The 15,733-nt window shown below is 36.6% G+C and overlaps 1 protein-coding gene across 1 annotated transcript; it reads right to left on the minus strand.

The window, feature by feature from the left end:
* Nucleotides 1–213: 213 nt before the first annotated feature.
* Nucleotides 214–8,028, minus strand: LOC120772190 (polypeptide N-acetylgalactosaminyltransferase 1). The gene is made up of 4 exons (XM_040100656.1): nt 6,346–8,028; nt 4,088–4,487; nt 3,791–3,912; nt 214–1,344 (listed from the first exon to the last, which is right to left on the minus strand). Exons 1-4 carry the CDS (start codon nt 7,056–7,058, stop codon nt 711–713), a joined length of 1,869 nt encoding a protein of 622 aa, XP_039956590.1. The 5' UTR covers nt 7,059–8,028; the 3' UTR covers nt 214–710.
* Nucleotides 8,029–15,733: the final 7,705 nt, after the last annotated feature.

The following is a 15,733-nucleotide window of genomic DNA, read 5'->3' on the forward strand; positions in this document are numbered from 1 at the left end:
GAAAAATTAAAAAAAAAACAATTTTTACGACATAGTCACAATAATAGTGCTTACTTACATACATATGCTTGAATTTCAATTGTCATAAAAATTAGTGTTTTATTGTCATGTAATAAATCGAGTTATAGTAACTATAAAATTCGCGTAGTGGTTGAGTTTTCGAAACAAAAAAAATATTGCTTTTGTAGTTTTTGTAATTTTTGTGGTATTTTTAACTACTTTAAATTACATAAAAATATATTTTCGCTAACTACAATGCGCTGAGTACACATACATACATACATTCGAGTGTGTATGCAGAATAAGCACCGCTAGATGAGCTGCAACATCAGCGGTGCCGCTAGGAATGCTATTTTTACATTATGATTACAGATTTTCACGACACCAAGAACTGCTTCCTCAGCAGCAACTAACGGTGTAGGTGCTTAAAATGTGCACTTTACCAAACAGAAAAAAACTTAAGTGCCAAAAAATTATTAGCTAACAATAACTGCTTTACAAAGTGTCAAGTTGTCAAAAATAAATATAAAAAAAAATAAAAAAAATATCTGCGCTACACAGATATATTTATACTTGTGCACACTATACATACATACATGTGTATACATAAATATGTATATGAGCTATACTCAATATTTACACAATGGCTTTGACTTTCGACTTAGAACTAACTAGTTGACCCGTCGACTCTACCTGGCCGCCACACGCCCTCACAGCAACTTCTCGTGCTGTATGGTCCAGCGTTGCGTCTCACTGTCATTATCACAGCGCGTCACTTGTAACTCATCGGAACTGCGCAATCCCATATGATCCAAACACAGACCCGTATTCAGATGTATCAGATGTTCGTTCTCGTAGCTCCACTGCTCGTTGTAGTCGTCGTTGTCCATGCAGGACACCATCTTGACGATGCGCACATCGCCGCGCCCGTGTGGCACGGTGGCGCAGCTGAGCTCGTTGCGCAGCACTTGCGTGTCGGTCAGCGTGAAGAATTGTGATTTGGTCAGTTTTTTGGCACACCAAAATATACCCAAATTGTAGGGTTTCTCATTGTTTTGCGACAAATCGTCGGCGCATAGCTCTTTACTGAGCGCACGTATTTGTCCGTAGGCCAACACGTTCTTGGTCGGTACGAATTTTTCCGGATAGATATTCTCCAAATACCAATTGAAACTCTTGCAACGCAACTTCTTACGCAACAGCTTGCGGTGTGTCAAATCGCCGATGTCCGGGTGGTTTTTCAGATCGGGACGATGGAGGAAGAAGATATTTACATAGTTGTCCATCCAGACGAGTGCCATGCGCGCAGTGTTGATGCCATGCGTATCGCGATCGTTGGGGAATCTGGAAGGCAGGAAATTGTTAAAAATTTATGTTAAAAAAATAAATCAAAATAAAATAAAAAATTATTTTTATAATTTTTTTGAGTAATAATATCGAGTTTTTGTCTAGTGTTTATGAAGAACATTCACTTAAAATAAATTAATTAAAAACTAAAATAAAAAAATTAATAAATAAAAAAATAAAATAACAATAACTTAAAAAAAAATGAATAATAATTAAAAAAAATTTAAATAAAATAAATTAAAAAAATCTTATATAAAACATTTTGAAATTCAATATACATACATACATACATACATACATACATAATAATAATAAATAATAATATTGGAGCTTTTACTAGTTTTTATAGAAAGTTTTAATTAAAATAAATGTAAAAAACTTCAAATAAATAAATAATTAAAAAATAATTAAAGAAACAAATTAATGAAAAAAGAAAAAAGTAAGAACGAAAATTCCAAAATTATTTGAATAAAATAATAATAAAACTTATTTCAAAACAAATTTAAAAAATATTTTTTTAAACTTTAATATTTAATAATTTTAGCTACATACATATGTACATACATATATGGTTGTGGGTCCGGAATCTGACGTTTATGGAAAAGAGGTTAAAATAAAAGTAAAAAAAATTTAAAAAAATAAAAAAAATTAGGTACAATAGTAAATAATTAAATATTTTCTAATAGTTTGGTATTATTGAACTATTTATATAGTAGTCAGGGTTGCAATTTTTTTATTAAAATATTTTTAATTCCAATGTTGAGAAAAAATTCAATTCTGAATTTTTAATTCCAATTTTGGGTAATGAAAATGTTACTTTGGGGTAATACCAAAATTAGAATATATTTTATGTATATTTTTAATCTGGTATTTCAGATAAAATATTGCATAAATAAAAATTTGTATCCGATAGAAATTTTAAAACAATTTGTAAATAAGATTTATAAAATTTAATTCTCAATTTTTAATTTCAATTTTGGGTAATGAAAACTTTACTTTTAATTCCAAAATTGGAATTTAATACTTTTTTTTTAATTTTTAAAAACTATAAAGTTGAGATAAATATGTTTTATATTTTTTTATCTGGTATTTTAGGTAAAATATAAAATTTTTAATCCAATTTTTTGGGATTAAAAATTTACTTTCCAGTTTTTAATCCGATATTTGGAATTAGAAGTTATAAAATAATGTTTAAATCAGATTTTCAGAACTACAAAACAAAATCCAATGTATATTTAGTTAGTTATTTAAGGCAATAATTGCAACCCTGGTAGTTTGGTAGCTGTAACGTTTGTTATTATGTAGTTTGACTATCGATTACTAATACAAATTTAAAACTAAACATATTTTTTTAAATAAAGAATGTAAAAATATTTTCTTTCTGTCAATAATAAAACCAATAGAGATACGAGGTGTTAATATTTTTTCTAATTATGCCGTTATTAATTACAATTAAGTGTATAAACTGATTACTTCTTGGTAAATAAATGGTTAAATCAAGTATATAACAGTACATAAAGAATTAAAGAGCAAGTGTAAGAGTATTCAACTATATATTTACGTTACTGTAATTAAATATATACTTCTTAAAAAACAATAAAAATATTTAGGTTACAAAGCTGTAGGCTATGTACATTCTATGAGATTGTGTTATAAATATAATATGTACATACATATACATATGTAACATAACCGCTGGACAAACATTTAGCTCTCATCTTTTATTGCCTTATCAAAAATGTTTTTTTTTTTTGATTATTTATTAAAAATACACATTTACTGTTATTGTTAAGCTTATTGTATTTGCTTTAGGAAATAATAACATTTCTGAACACACAACCCATCACACAAAAATAATGCACAATTGTTTAAATATTTACAATTTCTTTAAGTCTCTTCAACCAAGTACAGCTATGAAAATAAATTAAACAATAAATATGTTAAAATTAACTGTAAATTAATATTTTCTTTGCACAGTCGTTAATAGCTACTGTGTTGTTAACCTTAAAAACCTTTCCTACTCAAAAAAAAAACTAAAAAAGTCTACAAAAAGGGACTACGTGAGCTTTTTAGCAGGCGATAACGAGCCCAACGGTCTATTATATAAAATACATTGAAATATACAAAAATAATAGATGTACGGATGAGCGTTTGTGACATCGGCAAAAATGTTTCCAAATATTTCTCGAACTATGTATTATATTTTTCGTGCGTATTTGGACTTCAAACTAGATGCCACACTTGACAATAAAAACGATGTTATATAAGTTGGCCTAATTTTATGAGACGAGTAAGCATTTGAAGTCACTGTTTATACAAGTGTAAAGCTACACTAACTTTTTACTATAACTATAATGTTTTCAAAGGCGTTCAAATATGCCTACATATGTATACTCATATAAATTTTCATATTTGCGGTTCAAATGTAATTTTTTTTACTTACTCGTATGGATGGAAATCGCGAAACACGTGCCCCACGCGCGAACATGGGATCGTTTCAATTGTGCCACCGCATTGCCAAATTCTAAAGGACATCTCAAGATTTTCACCACCCCAGCCATCCATCTGAAACAAAAAAAAAATAAGAAAAATATAATATGATATGTTTATCATAACATTATTGTTTCCATTAGCTATTATTTCCCAACATGAATACACTTAAAAATAACAGATTTCTGCCCTCGAAAAAAAAACATTATAAACTTCCAAAAGTTTACAAAAATCGTGTAATCCCACTTACCTGCTCATCATAACTACCACTATCCCAGAAGTAGCGTCGATCGATCGCAAACAAACCACCCGCCATGGTCGGACTATAGGCTGGACATATTTCACGCGGTTGATCGCATTCACGCAATTGACGTTTCTTCTCACGATCCGATAGCTCAATCCAATCGAAATGGCCCGACCACTCGAAACCGCCAACCTGGAACGACTTATAGCCATTTGTGCTGTATTGAAAATCTTTCGAATCGATCACATCGATTATCGGCACCAACACGCTGGTACGCGATTCCTTGATGCGCTGCAGCAGTGGCTCACACCAGCCAATATTCGCTTCACAATGTGCATCCAAAAAGATGAGCACGTCGCCGGTGGCTATGCGGGCGCCGGCCAAGCGCGCTCGTATCAAACCGAGACTAGAAAGTGGATGAGAGAAAAATAGTTGAGAGCGCTATTTTTAGTTAGTTAGTTATAAAAAATAGAATATCAGATAACAAAATCTACGCAAATGAGCAGTGGATAGTGGGCAGCTGGCAGGCTACAGCTTATTACCAGCAAGAGTATCATATTTTGCTTTATTAGATTATAAGCATTATATTTCATTATTAAACCTAAAAGCATTAGCAAAAATGCACAGTACATGAATACGATACACGTTTACATATGTATGTATGTATGTATGTATGTTAGAAAAATTAAAAATAAAACGAACAGCTGTGCTAATAACATCTCCTGTTCTTTTACGCTGTTTGTGTGTATGAGTGTGAGTGTGCGTAAAGCGGTCACTGTTGCGTGCACTGACGTTTAGAAAGCAAAACAAATGATACAACATCAACTCTGTTTCAGCCTCCGCAGCATCAAGTATTTAAATTAAAGCAGGCGCACAAACAAAAAAAAAAGAAAAGTTTTAAGCAAAACACCTCAGCAACAAGTTGCCCACGAAACCATGCTAAGTTACAAAAATATTGTATATACATACATATATATGTAAGTAGTTTGTGTTGATGCTAATAGAAAAGCTGCTTAGGAAACTAGTAAGCCTGACTTTTGGTGTTATCGAACTCGGTATAGACGAATGCCGCGCACCTCAATCGAAGTTTGAGTTGTGAAAATGATTACTATTTCATGAGTGGTTAAGTTCGGCTGAAGACACAACTAAAATCTCTATTAAAATGTGTGTTTACGAGCAGAGACAGTTTCGGTCATAAAGCGTTCAACTTTGTATGGACACATTTTTGACACCACAAAAGTTGACAAGTGGCATTTAGGCCAAACGAACGACTGGTAACAGCTTTTTGACCTTTAACAAGATGACTTTTCGTTATTTCATAGCTAACAGAAAATGTATGTGGCATGAAGTCTTGGAAGATGCAATAAGATGTTGTGCCAGCAACTATGAGATGCAACTTGCTTATATGATTGTTGAAAACGATTAACATAACGGCTTTTATGAATTCTTGACGCTGTTGTGTGTTTAAAATCAACTGAGAAATATGGTTAAATGTGGTATGTGTTTAGTTCTGTGTTTTATATACTTTTTATTGCGGACTTAATGTGCTCACCAAAGATTTTCCAGTTAAATCACTCCAACAAACATATAAATTACCTTTGCAATTAAATATAATTAATTAATAATTATTTAACCAAAATTCCTTTCAATAAAGAACCATATTGTTTTAACTAGAACTTCACTGACAGATGGATGCTAAGCAGAAATTGAAAAATGGCTCATGTTTCCACTAATTATAAAAATTGTCTGAAAAACTACTGAAAATTTATGTATAAATATATTAAAGGAACATTTGAATGTCAGCAGACTAACGACTTTCACATAATTTTATCTGATTTTTTGTTTGTTTTATAAATCTCTTCAGCATCACTTCCGTTTGCAATTACAATTAATTATCTTTTTATGTGGTAATTTTGTAATCATTTGTGCTTCTGTTCAGCTCTAAGCAAGCTAATCGTTAGCTGCGCATTCTAAGCGGCATGCTTCGCTTTCGTCATTGACTGCGCAAGCTAAGTCCAATCGGTCAACAGATTGTGGTCATGCTTCGTTAGCTGAGAGCAACACATCTTCACAACAATTTAGCGTCTTATGAAATATTATTGTGTATTTGGCAAACATTCAATGGTGTAGTATTTGCGCTAAAACACATAAACACACACAAATTTACACTAAGCACAGAAAAACAACATTTGTATATAAGCAAGAATATTTAGGCTGTATAGCTACAATGCTTGCAACAACAATACTTAAATATTTAAACTTACCGATTTTTAAGACGCAACACTTTCACCTTTCCATTTGGTATTCTAGTACTGATATAGTAATCCAATTTACCGTGCAACTCATCATTTGTGCTACCATCGTCGACCAAAATGATCTCCTTCAACACCTTTTCATTGCACGTATTCAAAGTACTATGCACTGTACGGACCAGCACTGAGTAGGGTTCATTGTAGAAAATTACGATGACACTAGTGCTGGGCAGCGTTTTTAAATCAAAAGTCTGTTGCAAGCATGCTGGGTGGCGCGAATCAACTAAAGTTCGATTATACGATAATCTTTCGCTGATTTCTTGATTTAGTGAAATCTTTTTGTAAATTTCCTCGCCACGCCGTGCTGCTTCACCACTCAAATGTGCAGACGTTCCAAGTGCTCCTAGTGCTGGATCTTGCTTCTGCAAATCCATACGTATGCTTAGCTCATATATTGATTCTGTTGAAGGCTCCAATTCATTATGCGGACGTTCAATCGCACGATGTCGTGGATTGATGCGCGCTCTGTGTTTGTATGTTTCTTCTTTAGGTAGTACATCGTTTTGCTCCTGTAAGCTTTTTAGTTTTGCATTTTGACTTTGAGCTTCTCGTATGGTGTCCTCAACTTGTAGCACTTTAATGTAAAGTATAAAGCAGAGCGTAACCAATGCGAAAATAATAGTTTTGCCGTAACAGGAACGTAGGGGACGCAAGGAACGCAACATGTTTAATCGTGTCGTGCTAAGGGCTAGCTAGGTGCAGTAGATGGGAGGTTGAGTGTGCAATTATGACGGTGAGTGGGTGGTCTTTTGTTGCCGTATTCAAACTTAAAGGAGCAGGGATGTAAGACCGAAGTCAACGGTATACGCATTACCGTAGGCTACAACCACGGCACAAATTAATCCGATAGTAAATAAACTGCTCTCATTTATGTTGCTTATATGTAGTATATTGCGGCGCAACACTTCCACTCGTAACTTACAACTTTCGCCTTTGATTCTACACCAATCGAAAATGGAATTTTATGCTAATGTTAATTCATTAGCTTTTGGCTAGTGCGCTTAATCGTCGTTTAGTTTGTACTTCTTTCGCTATGGCACAATTTTGTAGAAATCCAAATCCAGTTTTACCGCTACTACCTAGCGTATTTGCATAGATCGTGCTGAGCCGTCGTTAACCGACCGTCTGCGTGATGTGGCCAAAACGTACTAACGCAAGTGTTTGAGACTCACAGATTATGACTTCTAGCTGACGATTCACCGTCACCGTCACCGTCACCATCTCAATTCGTAGAACAACAACGTTAACGGTTTGTATTATTTTTGTCTTTTTGCCAACCTACTGTTGAAGACGCTTCTACCACTAGCTAGTCGCTAGCTTTTGATGCTTTCGCTCTAGGTATTCATATTTTGTTGTTAATACTCTTTTTTTCTTAAGCTCTTGTTTCTTATACCATAATTCTCGACGTACTCAATAAGTTCTTCCGACACTCAATATGTTACAAACTTGTTCTTTCTTTAAGCACTTTTTCTTAATACTAGTTACAAAATTAAATTATTTTATTCAGATTTTCGGCTTTTTACACTAATAAGAAATTGCAAACAAATATGTTTCTTCGATAATTGGTAAGAAGGTGTATATAAAATATATTATGGCCGAAACCGCAGCTGCACCCACAATTGTTGAACGTGTTGTTATTTGTGTTGTTATTGTTTCCTGTTGCTTTGTGCAGCTGTTTGACGTTTCCTCAGAGGAAGCATTCTGTACTTCAGTGGACTCTATTACTTGCTGCCTCCATAAGCAATAAAAGATTTCTCATTTTATCTTCTTCTTATTTTATCACTGGCATTTCGTTAAATTTATTAAAATCTCCCAACTGCCAGTCCACGTTTTGAACAAATTTTCAAAACTTGTATTCCAAAACGTGCGCGGCCAATTCATAAACCTTTTTTCTTTCCAATTATTTTTATATCTAACTGCTAAGTTCTATCTGGCAATAAAACTTACACAAAGTTCGCAATAATTATTGCCATTCGGAATGCGGCGTCAAGAAGGAAAGATATCTCTCTCTTCAGAATTTGTTTTGTTTTGTTATTTTGTTTTGTTCGCAGTTTCCAATATTTTTGCGCCATTTCCAATGTTGCTTCTTTCTCTAAAATTTTCAGTACTGCCAAGTTAAATACATACCTTTAGTGATACCAAATATGCAATTTAAAAAATAATTATATTTTAATATTAATGCTATAGTTTTAAATAATAAAACTTATAGTTTTAACAACAGTTATATAGTGGGCTACAAAATATTCGATTTTCGTTGAATTTAACTCAAGTTCAAGGAAATGTATTGTTCAGTATTATTGCGCAATAACTCTCAGCTGCTATATGACACAAGTGAATAGACATAAAATGTCAAAAATTGAATTTTAAAAGCTTAAAACGTATGCGACGGAAGGAAATAAAGTGAATATTATTTTGAATGTTCTCAATCCGGAAATAGTTATTTTTAAAGTGAATAGTGATCAACGCTTGACCATTGTTACTTACTTATGCAAGCTTCTTCTATGGTATGCATCTTAATATGATACAAGCATTTAAGCCGTATTCGATCTTCTACGGATTTTTATGAGAAGTACCATAAGAGATATACACTGGGATGACAAATTGTCTGCGGAAAATTAGAATAGAATGCAGGACATACTAAATGTTGGCTAGCAGCTAGCACTGGCCTTAAATGTTGGCTTTATACTTGAAAAATATATCCTTGATCAGGTGTGTGCCTAGGGTCAAAGCTGTTTTACCATAATGTTAGAGAAAACGTCGAGTGGATAATGAAAGAAGGTTGGAATTTACCTACTATTGCATGCTGCGTATTGGAAGTATATGTACGCACGTACATTCATACACGAACTTTCCGAACTCATGGATAAGGGTAAGTCAAGTAAACTTACATACATACTTACATAAGTATATACATATGTTATTCTGTCTACTACCTATGTAAGTATGTTAAATTGTTAATTACAAAAATTGCGATTCCAAACACGAATATGTTGTATATTATACTATATACATAAGTAGATATATTTATGGCAAAACTCTTTTAAAATTACGGTAAACAGTGCATTCAATTATAACCTCCATGAACCGAATACATGGATCTCGGTTTCACTGGTTGATTTTACAAGTATATTACATTGGTCCATATAGCAGACATTTTAGGCCTGTTTTTACCACAAACCTTTATAAACTTGTTCCATCCGTCTTAATATGATGAATATAATAACTTCTGAGGGTAGTAATAGTTTTAATCTTAAAGCGACCAAAGTGGAACACCGCCAGAAGCTTGTTTAAGACCGGAAAAATAGATTCCTTCCTTTACGCAGAACCAAATATTGTAGAATTGTGAACATCGCCAGACATTTCTTCGAGCTTTCGATCTTAATATAATATTTTATGAATTTTTTCAACGACCAGTGGGCTTCAATCTCTATGTACGTACCGTATACTTCTGTTGGATAAAAAAAAACTTCCACTCAAGTATTATAAGGTTACCTGGCAATCAATGAAACTTTAAAGCTAAGATGTTTGACTAAGCTAGGTAGGCCTACATCCCATACTGGTGATTAATCAACAGTTGTTCAGTTTATTTTGCATTAATCCAGTCAGCAGGTGTTACTCACTCCCAAGACAGACGGCTTTCTGTTACCGAAGCGACCGGATTTATATCCGGCGAAGGATGAATTAACGGAAGTATTCGTGAGATTTTCCCCTGCCGATACAATAAAAAAACATCATCGCCACCATGTTGCAATCAAAATACATTTTTTTTTTGTATCTCTCTTTTTCTGTTCTTCCAAGCTCTCCTGTGTATTGTATCCTTTTGAGTGCTCACACACTTTGGTCACAAATTAATTGCCTTTTAGTAATGCACTTTAAGTACTGTAATGATTAGAATCGCACGTACGAAAAACGGTGTGTGCGGCATGCATGACATATCGCCGACAATTCGTGTACAAAACGAGCTATACCATGTGGTGGTAGTATTTTGCTTTACGAGGTCACAGCCACGCGGGGGTGCAGGTAAATAGGTATCATCGAGTTAATCTCTCGACCACAAAGGGAAAGTGTCAAAAATGCCACGAATAAATCACCGTTGAACGGTCGCGGCACTGATTAGCCGATACAAGGACGATGACGAACAGCGCTGAGCTGCCCGATGATGAAGGTAGCCACCCGCTACAACACACAAATTACCCAGAGTAGGTTCAGGTGATACAATGGCACGAAGGGGAATGAGTTTCGGAGAATATTAAGAATTCATTGCGCAATGAAATTTATTTTTATTTTCTTTTTTTAGTCTTGTAAGAAATAAAAAAGTCACTACAAGTAGATGAGTATTGATGAGAAGAGTCGATATGCGGGGGAGAAATGTAAACACACACACAGACACATTCATGGGTTTAGTATTGCCAAATACAGCGATCCTAGCAATTTACCGTTCGACTATGTCGTAGGCGTTGCAGACGGAAACTATTAGAGCGACAAGAATTTGCCGAAGATGCCACCCGCGGCGCTTATGATACGCAATTTGCGATTGCCAAATGCAACAACAAAGTGAATAGTCACCAAAAATGCACAAATAAACACATACAGTTATGGTCAAAATAATAGGGACACTTTTTGGAAATGTAGATTTAGTTCAATTATTTAGGATCTTTGGACGGCAACTATTGGAAAGTTATTAACGGTCATCACAGTTATTAAAAACACTTTTTTAAGAATTGTCAAAACAAGCGATAAAATAAATAAATGTAAAACCGCATTCCAACAGATGAAGGTGACGTAAGACGACAGAAATATATGATAACCTTGTGAAAATATCATCAACACCTGCCGATAGTCTTAAAGGATCTGAAGCAATAGCATGTGTGGATGATCATCGCTAAATGTGGCAATACTGATTATGGACTTGGATGCCCCCGCTTATTCCTTGCAAAATCTTACGAAGTTCGGTAAGGTACTCAAAAACAGCAGAAGGGTATGACTAAAGGGAAGGTAATCTCGTCCCAGCAAATTAAGTGTTAGACTGCACAGCAGTCTATAGACGCCATATAAAAGCTCTAGGACCCAGCAGTATACTGTAATTTATAGTCATGTTGGGCCTATGTGATTCGTTGTGACAGAGAAGAAGGCACCCTAGACACTTAGGTCGCGGGGGATGTATCAATTTATTTCTATTCCAATTACTAAGAAACTTCCGGAAATTTTTCTTTATTTTATGACGGGATCAGACGTACCATTGCCCGACCATGAAGATAATCGAATAGCAATTATCCATCTCAAGAAAACCTAGAGACGGGTGCCGATGGATTTCCGACCGAGATATTTAAATACAGCGGCGAAGAACTGATAAGGACATCGATATCCTTAGCCATTACAACCGGGCCGTTAGTTATGCTTCTCCAGTTTGGAAGCGAAGCAAATAAGTCTGATACTGAACTAGGGCAAGCCGAAATAGTTCCTGCCATAAAAAAAAACCGTCGTTGCATTCGCGATTTTGCTTTGAGGTCACCGTTGACAGTCATAACTTCGAAGCTGTAGATAATTTCGTCTATCTTGGAACCAGCATTAACACCAACACCAACGTCAGCCTCGAAATCCGACGCAGAATAACTCTTGCCAACAGGTGCTACTTCGGACTGGGTAGACAATTGAGAAGTAAAGTCCTCTCTCGACGAACAAAGACCAAATTCTACAAGTCAGTCATCATCCTCGTCCTGCTATATGGTGCAGAGGCATGGACGATGACAACATCTGATGAGTCGGCGTTACGAGTTTTCGAGAGAAAAGTTTTGCGGAAGATTTATGGTCCTTTGCGCATTGGCAACGGCGAATACTGCAGTCGATGGAACAATGAGCTGTACGAGATATACGACGACAAATGAATTAAAATACTCCAGCTCTGAGAGTATTCGATGAAATACTCTCCGGGGAAAGCAAAGGAAGAAGAAGACCTCCACTCCGTTAGAATGACCAGGTGGAGAAGAACCTGGCTACACTTGAAATCTCCAATTTGTGCCAAAAAGCAAAAAGGAAGAACGACTGGGGTGCAGTTGTAAACCCGGTCATAACCGCGTAAGCGATGTCTACGCCAATAAAGAAGAAGACCTTATGATTGCTGAAATCTCTTCTCTCTAGTGGCAATAGTAAATTTTCTCAGAAAACGCAAAAAGAAGACCCGCACGTATAATATTTGAATAAATTCCTTTTAATAATTGTTTTTCTTTGTTATTATAGAGCTGTGCAAAGTGTAAATTGGGTGACCCTATGGTTTTGTCCATAACTGTATATACAGACATGTATGTGCATGTGCTTCGTTTGTGGCTAAAAAACGGCTATGCGACAAAAAACAACAACAACAAAAGTGATGATGTGGCGTGTTGTGCGTGCACCGGACGCAATTTATGCCACAGTGGGTGTCCACCCACAATTACAACAGCATTAAATGCCACCAACGCACACTTCCCGACCAAGCAAAATTTATTTATTTTTTTCACTTTTTTGTTTGGATTGGACATTATTGCACGCAATTTGGTGACTGCGCAAAAATGTATGACACCAAAAAGTGTACCGTTAGCCGCGGCACTTAAAAAATACCCAACTTCTTGTTGTTATGTATGTGGCCAACGGCTGCTGTGCTCACATATTGTTGTTGTGGATGTTCTGGTGTTTTTTTGCCTTTCAAAAAGGAAAACCTCCTACTAGACAGACGGCAACGACGGAGACCGTTAACAGCTTGCCATGCGCCGTGCTGTCGCTGCAGATGTGTTGATTGCTGCGGCTGCCACTTGCGACCGCTGTTTGCTCCAGTTACACCCACGGATTTCCGCTCGGTGATTTTGCTGCTGTCTGTCGATATACTTGCGGTTTGCTGCATCTCCATTTTGCATAGAATTTATGTAATGTGATTATTTTTTACCCGGGGTTATGGAAGAAATCGAAATGTGGAGGGAGAAAAGTGGTATAAAAACGATAATAAAAACACACTTAGTGCCGCTGACTAAGTTTAGTGAGGTTGGGAAGACTGCCTCAGGCTGCAAGCAGGACTATAAATGATATGGTCAACTAAAAGCCTGCACGGTTCAGTCCAATTACTATATTAGCACTCCCTATGATAATCAAAACTCTTTGTGGCTTATGCTGTCATCATAAGAACACTAGCTCCATGATTTGCATCAACTTCCATTATCAGACGTAAAGGACTTCATAGTTCAGGCGCGAACCCTCCTTAGAAATTATTTTGAAGCTTGCATCCCGACCTAAAGTATATTGTGCCCTTAAACCCCGCCTTACGGATGTTGAGTTTCCATCTGGCAAACTCGACGCTGCTGTCAATAATCCACCCGGCCCAGATATTAATGCCCTTGGGCTCCTAACGAGTTCCCGCAAGCGGACTCGCTTGTCTAATCTTCTGGGGAGGAACACCATCATACTTTTATTATGTATAGACCGAATTTCATCATCACTGTTTGCTGTAGCCTTCCAAATTGGAATCGATTTCCTTTGCCCGGGTGGCAGTCCTCTCTTCCTTATAGTCCATCAGAAACATTTTTGCTCTGAAAAAGATAACCTGTAAAGACACAGCTTCTCCGCCGAATATTTGAGAGACAGAACAGCCATTTGTATGTCTTTTAGAACATCGGAATATTTACGCTGTCCCTCCACTATTTGGGTGGGATTTAGAGCGGAGTGTTGTTATCCGGTCACTGCGTATTGTTGCCTCTCTGTCGTTTAGGAGTTCGGTATATTCAGAGGCGTTACCTAAACGCTCTTGCGGTTCAAGTGGTCAGAGACGCTGCCTTTTCACTTCTCCGCCTTTCGGTTAGGGTTGCGTTAACCGGATGTCACCTCATAGTCCTGCTACTTTGATTAGCAACGGACACACCACATTTCTGTCTTCCAGAGGCAGGGGAAAACAGCTGCCTCTAACTCTGTTTCGAGCGAGCTTCCTCGGGAATTCTTCCCTCCTGAATGCGCTTTAAGTACCCCCAGTGATCGTCGTCGGTTCTCAAATGTTCCTCAACAACGCATGTTCTGGCGAAAAGACATCGATGAAGCTCGTTTCGTTTAGTTCTTGGGTCGCTGTTAGCCGCACGGGAGTTCTTATTGTCTATTGATTGATTGTCGTTGTTGCTTTGTTGTTGTTGTAGTGTGGTCCATCTGGATTATTACGATTAGTTGTCGGGTCCAATATTTATAAAGAGGAACCCTGCCGCGCTACAGCTCAATGATGAGGAAAGACCACCGTTACTTCTCAATGTGGCCCGGATTTTGGAAAGCTCCGCCGATTAAACCTCCTGACTGCAAATCATGCAATGGCGGGAGTCGTGTAACACCCTGGATTAGGAGATGGTAGCTCTTGGTTGTCGCGCGAATGCGACCCGCTTGAGGAGTGCCATGCATGGCTGCGGTTGACATCTGTGCCAAATGTCACATGAAATTATCGTTGGTGTTGGTGTCTTTCTGAAGTACAGTCAGCAATCTTCCTGAAATCATTGGAATATTGGAAGGCCATGAACTATTTTGAAAGATCATTCGGCCTAAGAAAAGTGAAAGCACGATTGGTTCCAAAATCACCAATTTTTTTCGAAAACTAGTGTCGCGGTAACGTCTGTGCAACAATGCTTCCCGACCACCAGGATGTCATGAAACGTGTTATTACTGGCGAAGAATCTTAGATCTATGTTTGCCACCCGGAAACAGACGATCAATCGGCCGTACAGAAAAATAATGAAAGGAATCGCCAGTTTCACAACATTGCTATTACTTAGCTGGAAGCTCAGTGTCCAACTAAAATATCTACTATGGCTTTCATTCCTCACCCATCTAAAAATAAAGACATTAACATAACCACACTTTATTTACTTGTCTAATTTTCACACTCCAAGCCAACACGAGAAAAAACGAAGAAACCAACACTCATAAATGTGTTTCCACTCATCTTTAGCGGTAATGCGACACCCACTAGTGCTAACCTTAAGTCTCATAGCAAATGCCACGCTTACAACAACAATACTACGCCACTTCCACCATTCCAACAAAAGCACTCATAGTCCATATTGCCGTACAAAACCAAAAAAAAGGAAAAAAGCGGAGCGGGAAAAGTGATGACGCTCGTGTGGCGTCGAAGCTGTTGGCACCGCCCCCTTCGCTGTGAGCACAATTTGTAAGCTACAACTAAATCAACAACAATAATCCATGAATAAAACATAATGAGATGAGGGTGTGGATAAAAAAGCGCAGCCAGCCGAGGGGGAGCTCACTTACGAACATAAATATGTTTGATGCCTTAATTTTCACTTTTGCTGCGAGCAAATTCGAGCAATACCATATCGGAAAC

This window comes from Bactrocera tryoni, chromosome 3, assembly GCF_016617805.1.
Source record: "Bactrocera tryoni isolate S06 chromosome 3, CSIRO_BtryS06_freeze2, whole genome shotgun sequence".
Lineage (NCBI taxonomy): Eukaryota > Metazoa > Arthropoda > Insecta > Diptera > Tephritidae > Bactrocera > Bactrocera tryoni.

Excerpts from the sequence above, each read along its gene's own strand:
- LOC120772190 (XM_040100656.1), bottom strand. The coding sequence starts at position 7,058 with ATGTTGCGTTCCTTGCGTCCCCTACGTTCCTGTTACGGCAAAACTATT. Across the intron at positions 4,488-6,345 it reads GTGTTGCGTCTTAAAAATCG|TCTCGGTTTGATACGAGCGC; the intron begins GTAAGTTTAAAT and ends TCCACTTTCTAG. Across the intron at positions 3,913-4,087 it reads GTGGTAGTTATGATGAGCAG|ATGGATGGCTGGGGTGGTGA; the intron begins GTAAGTGGGATT and ends TTTTTGTTTCAG.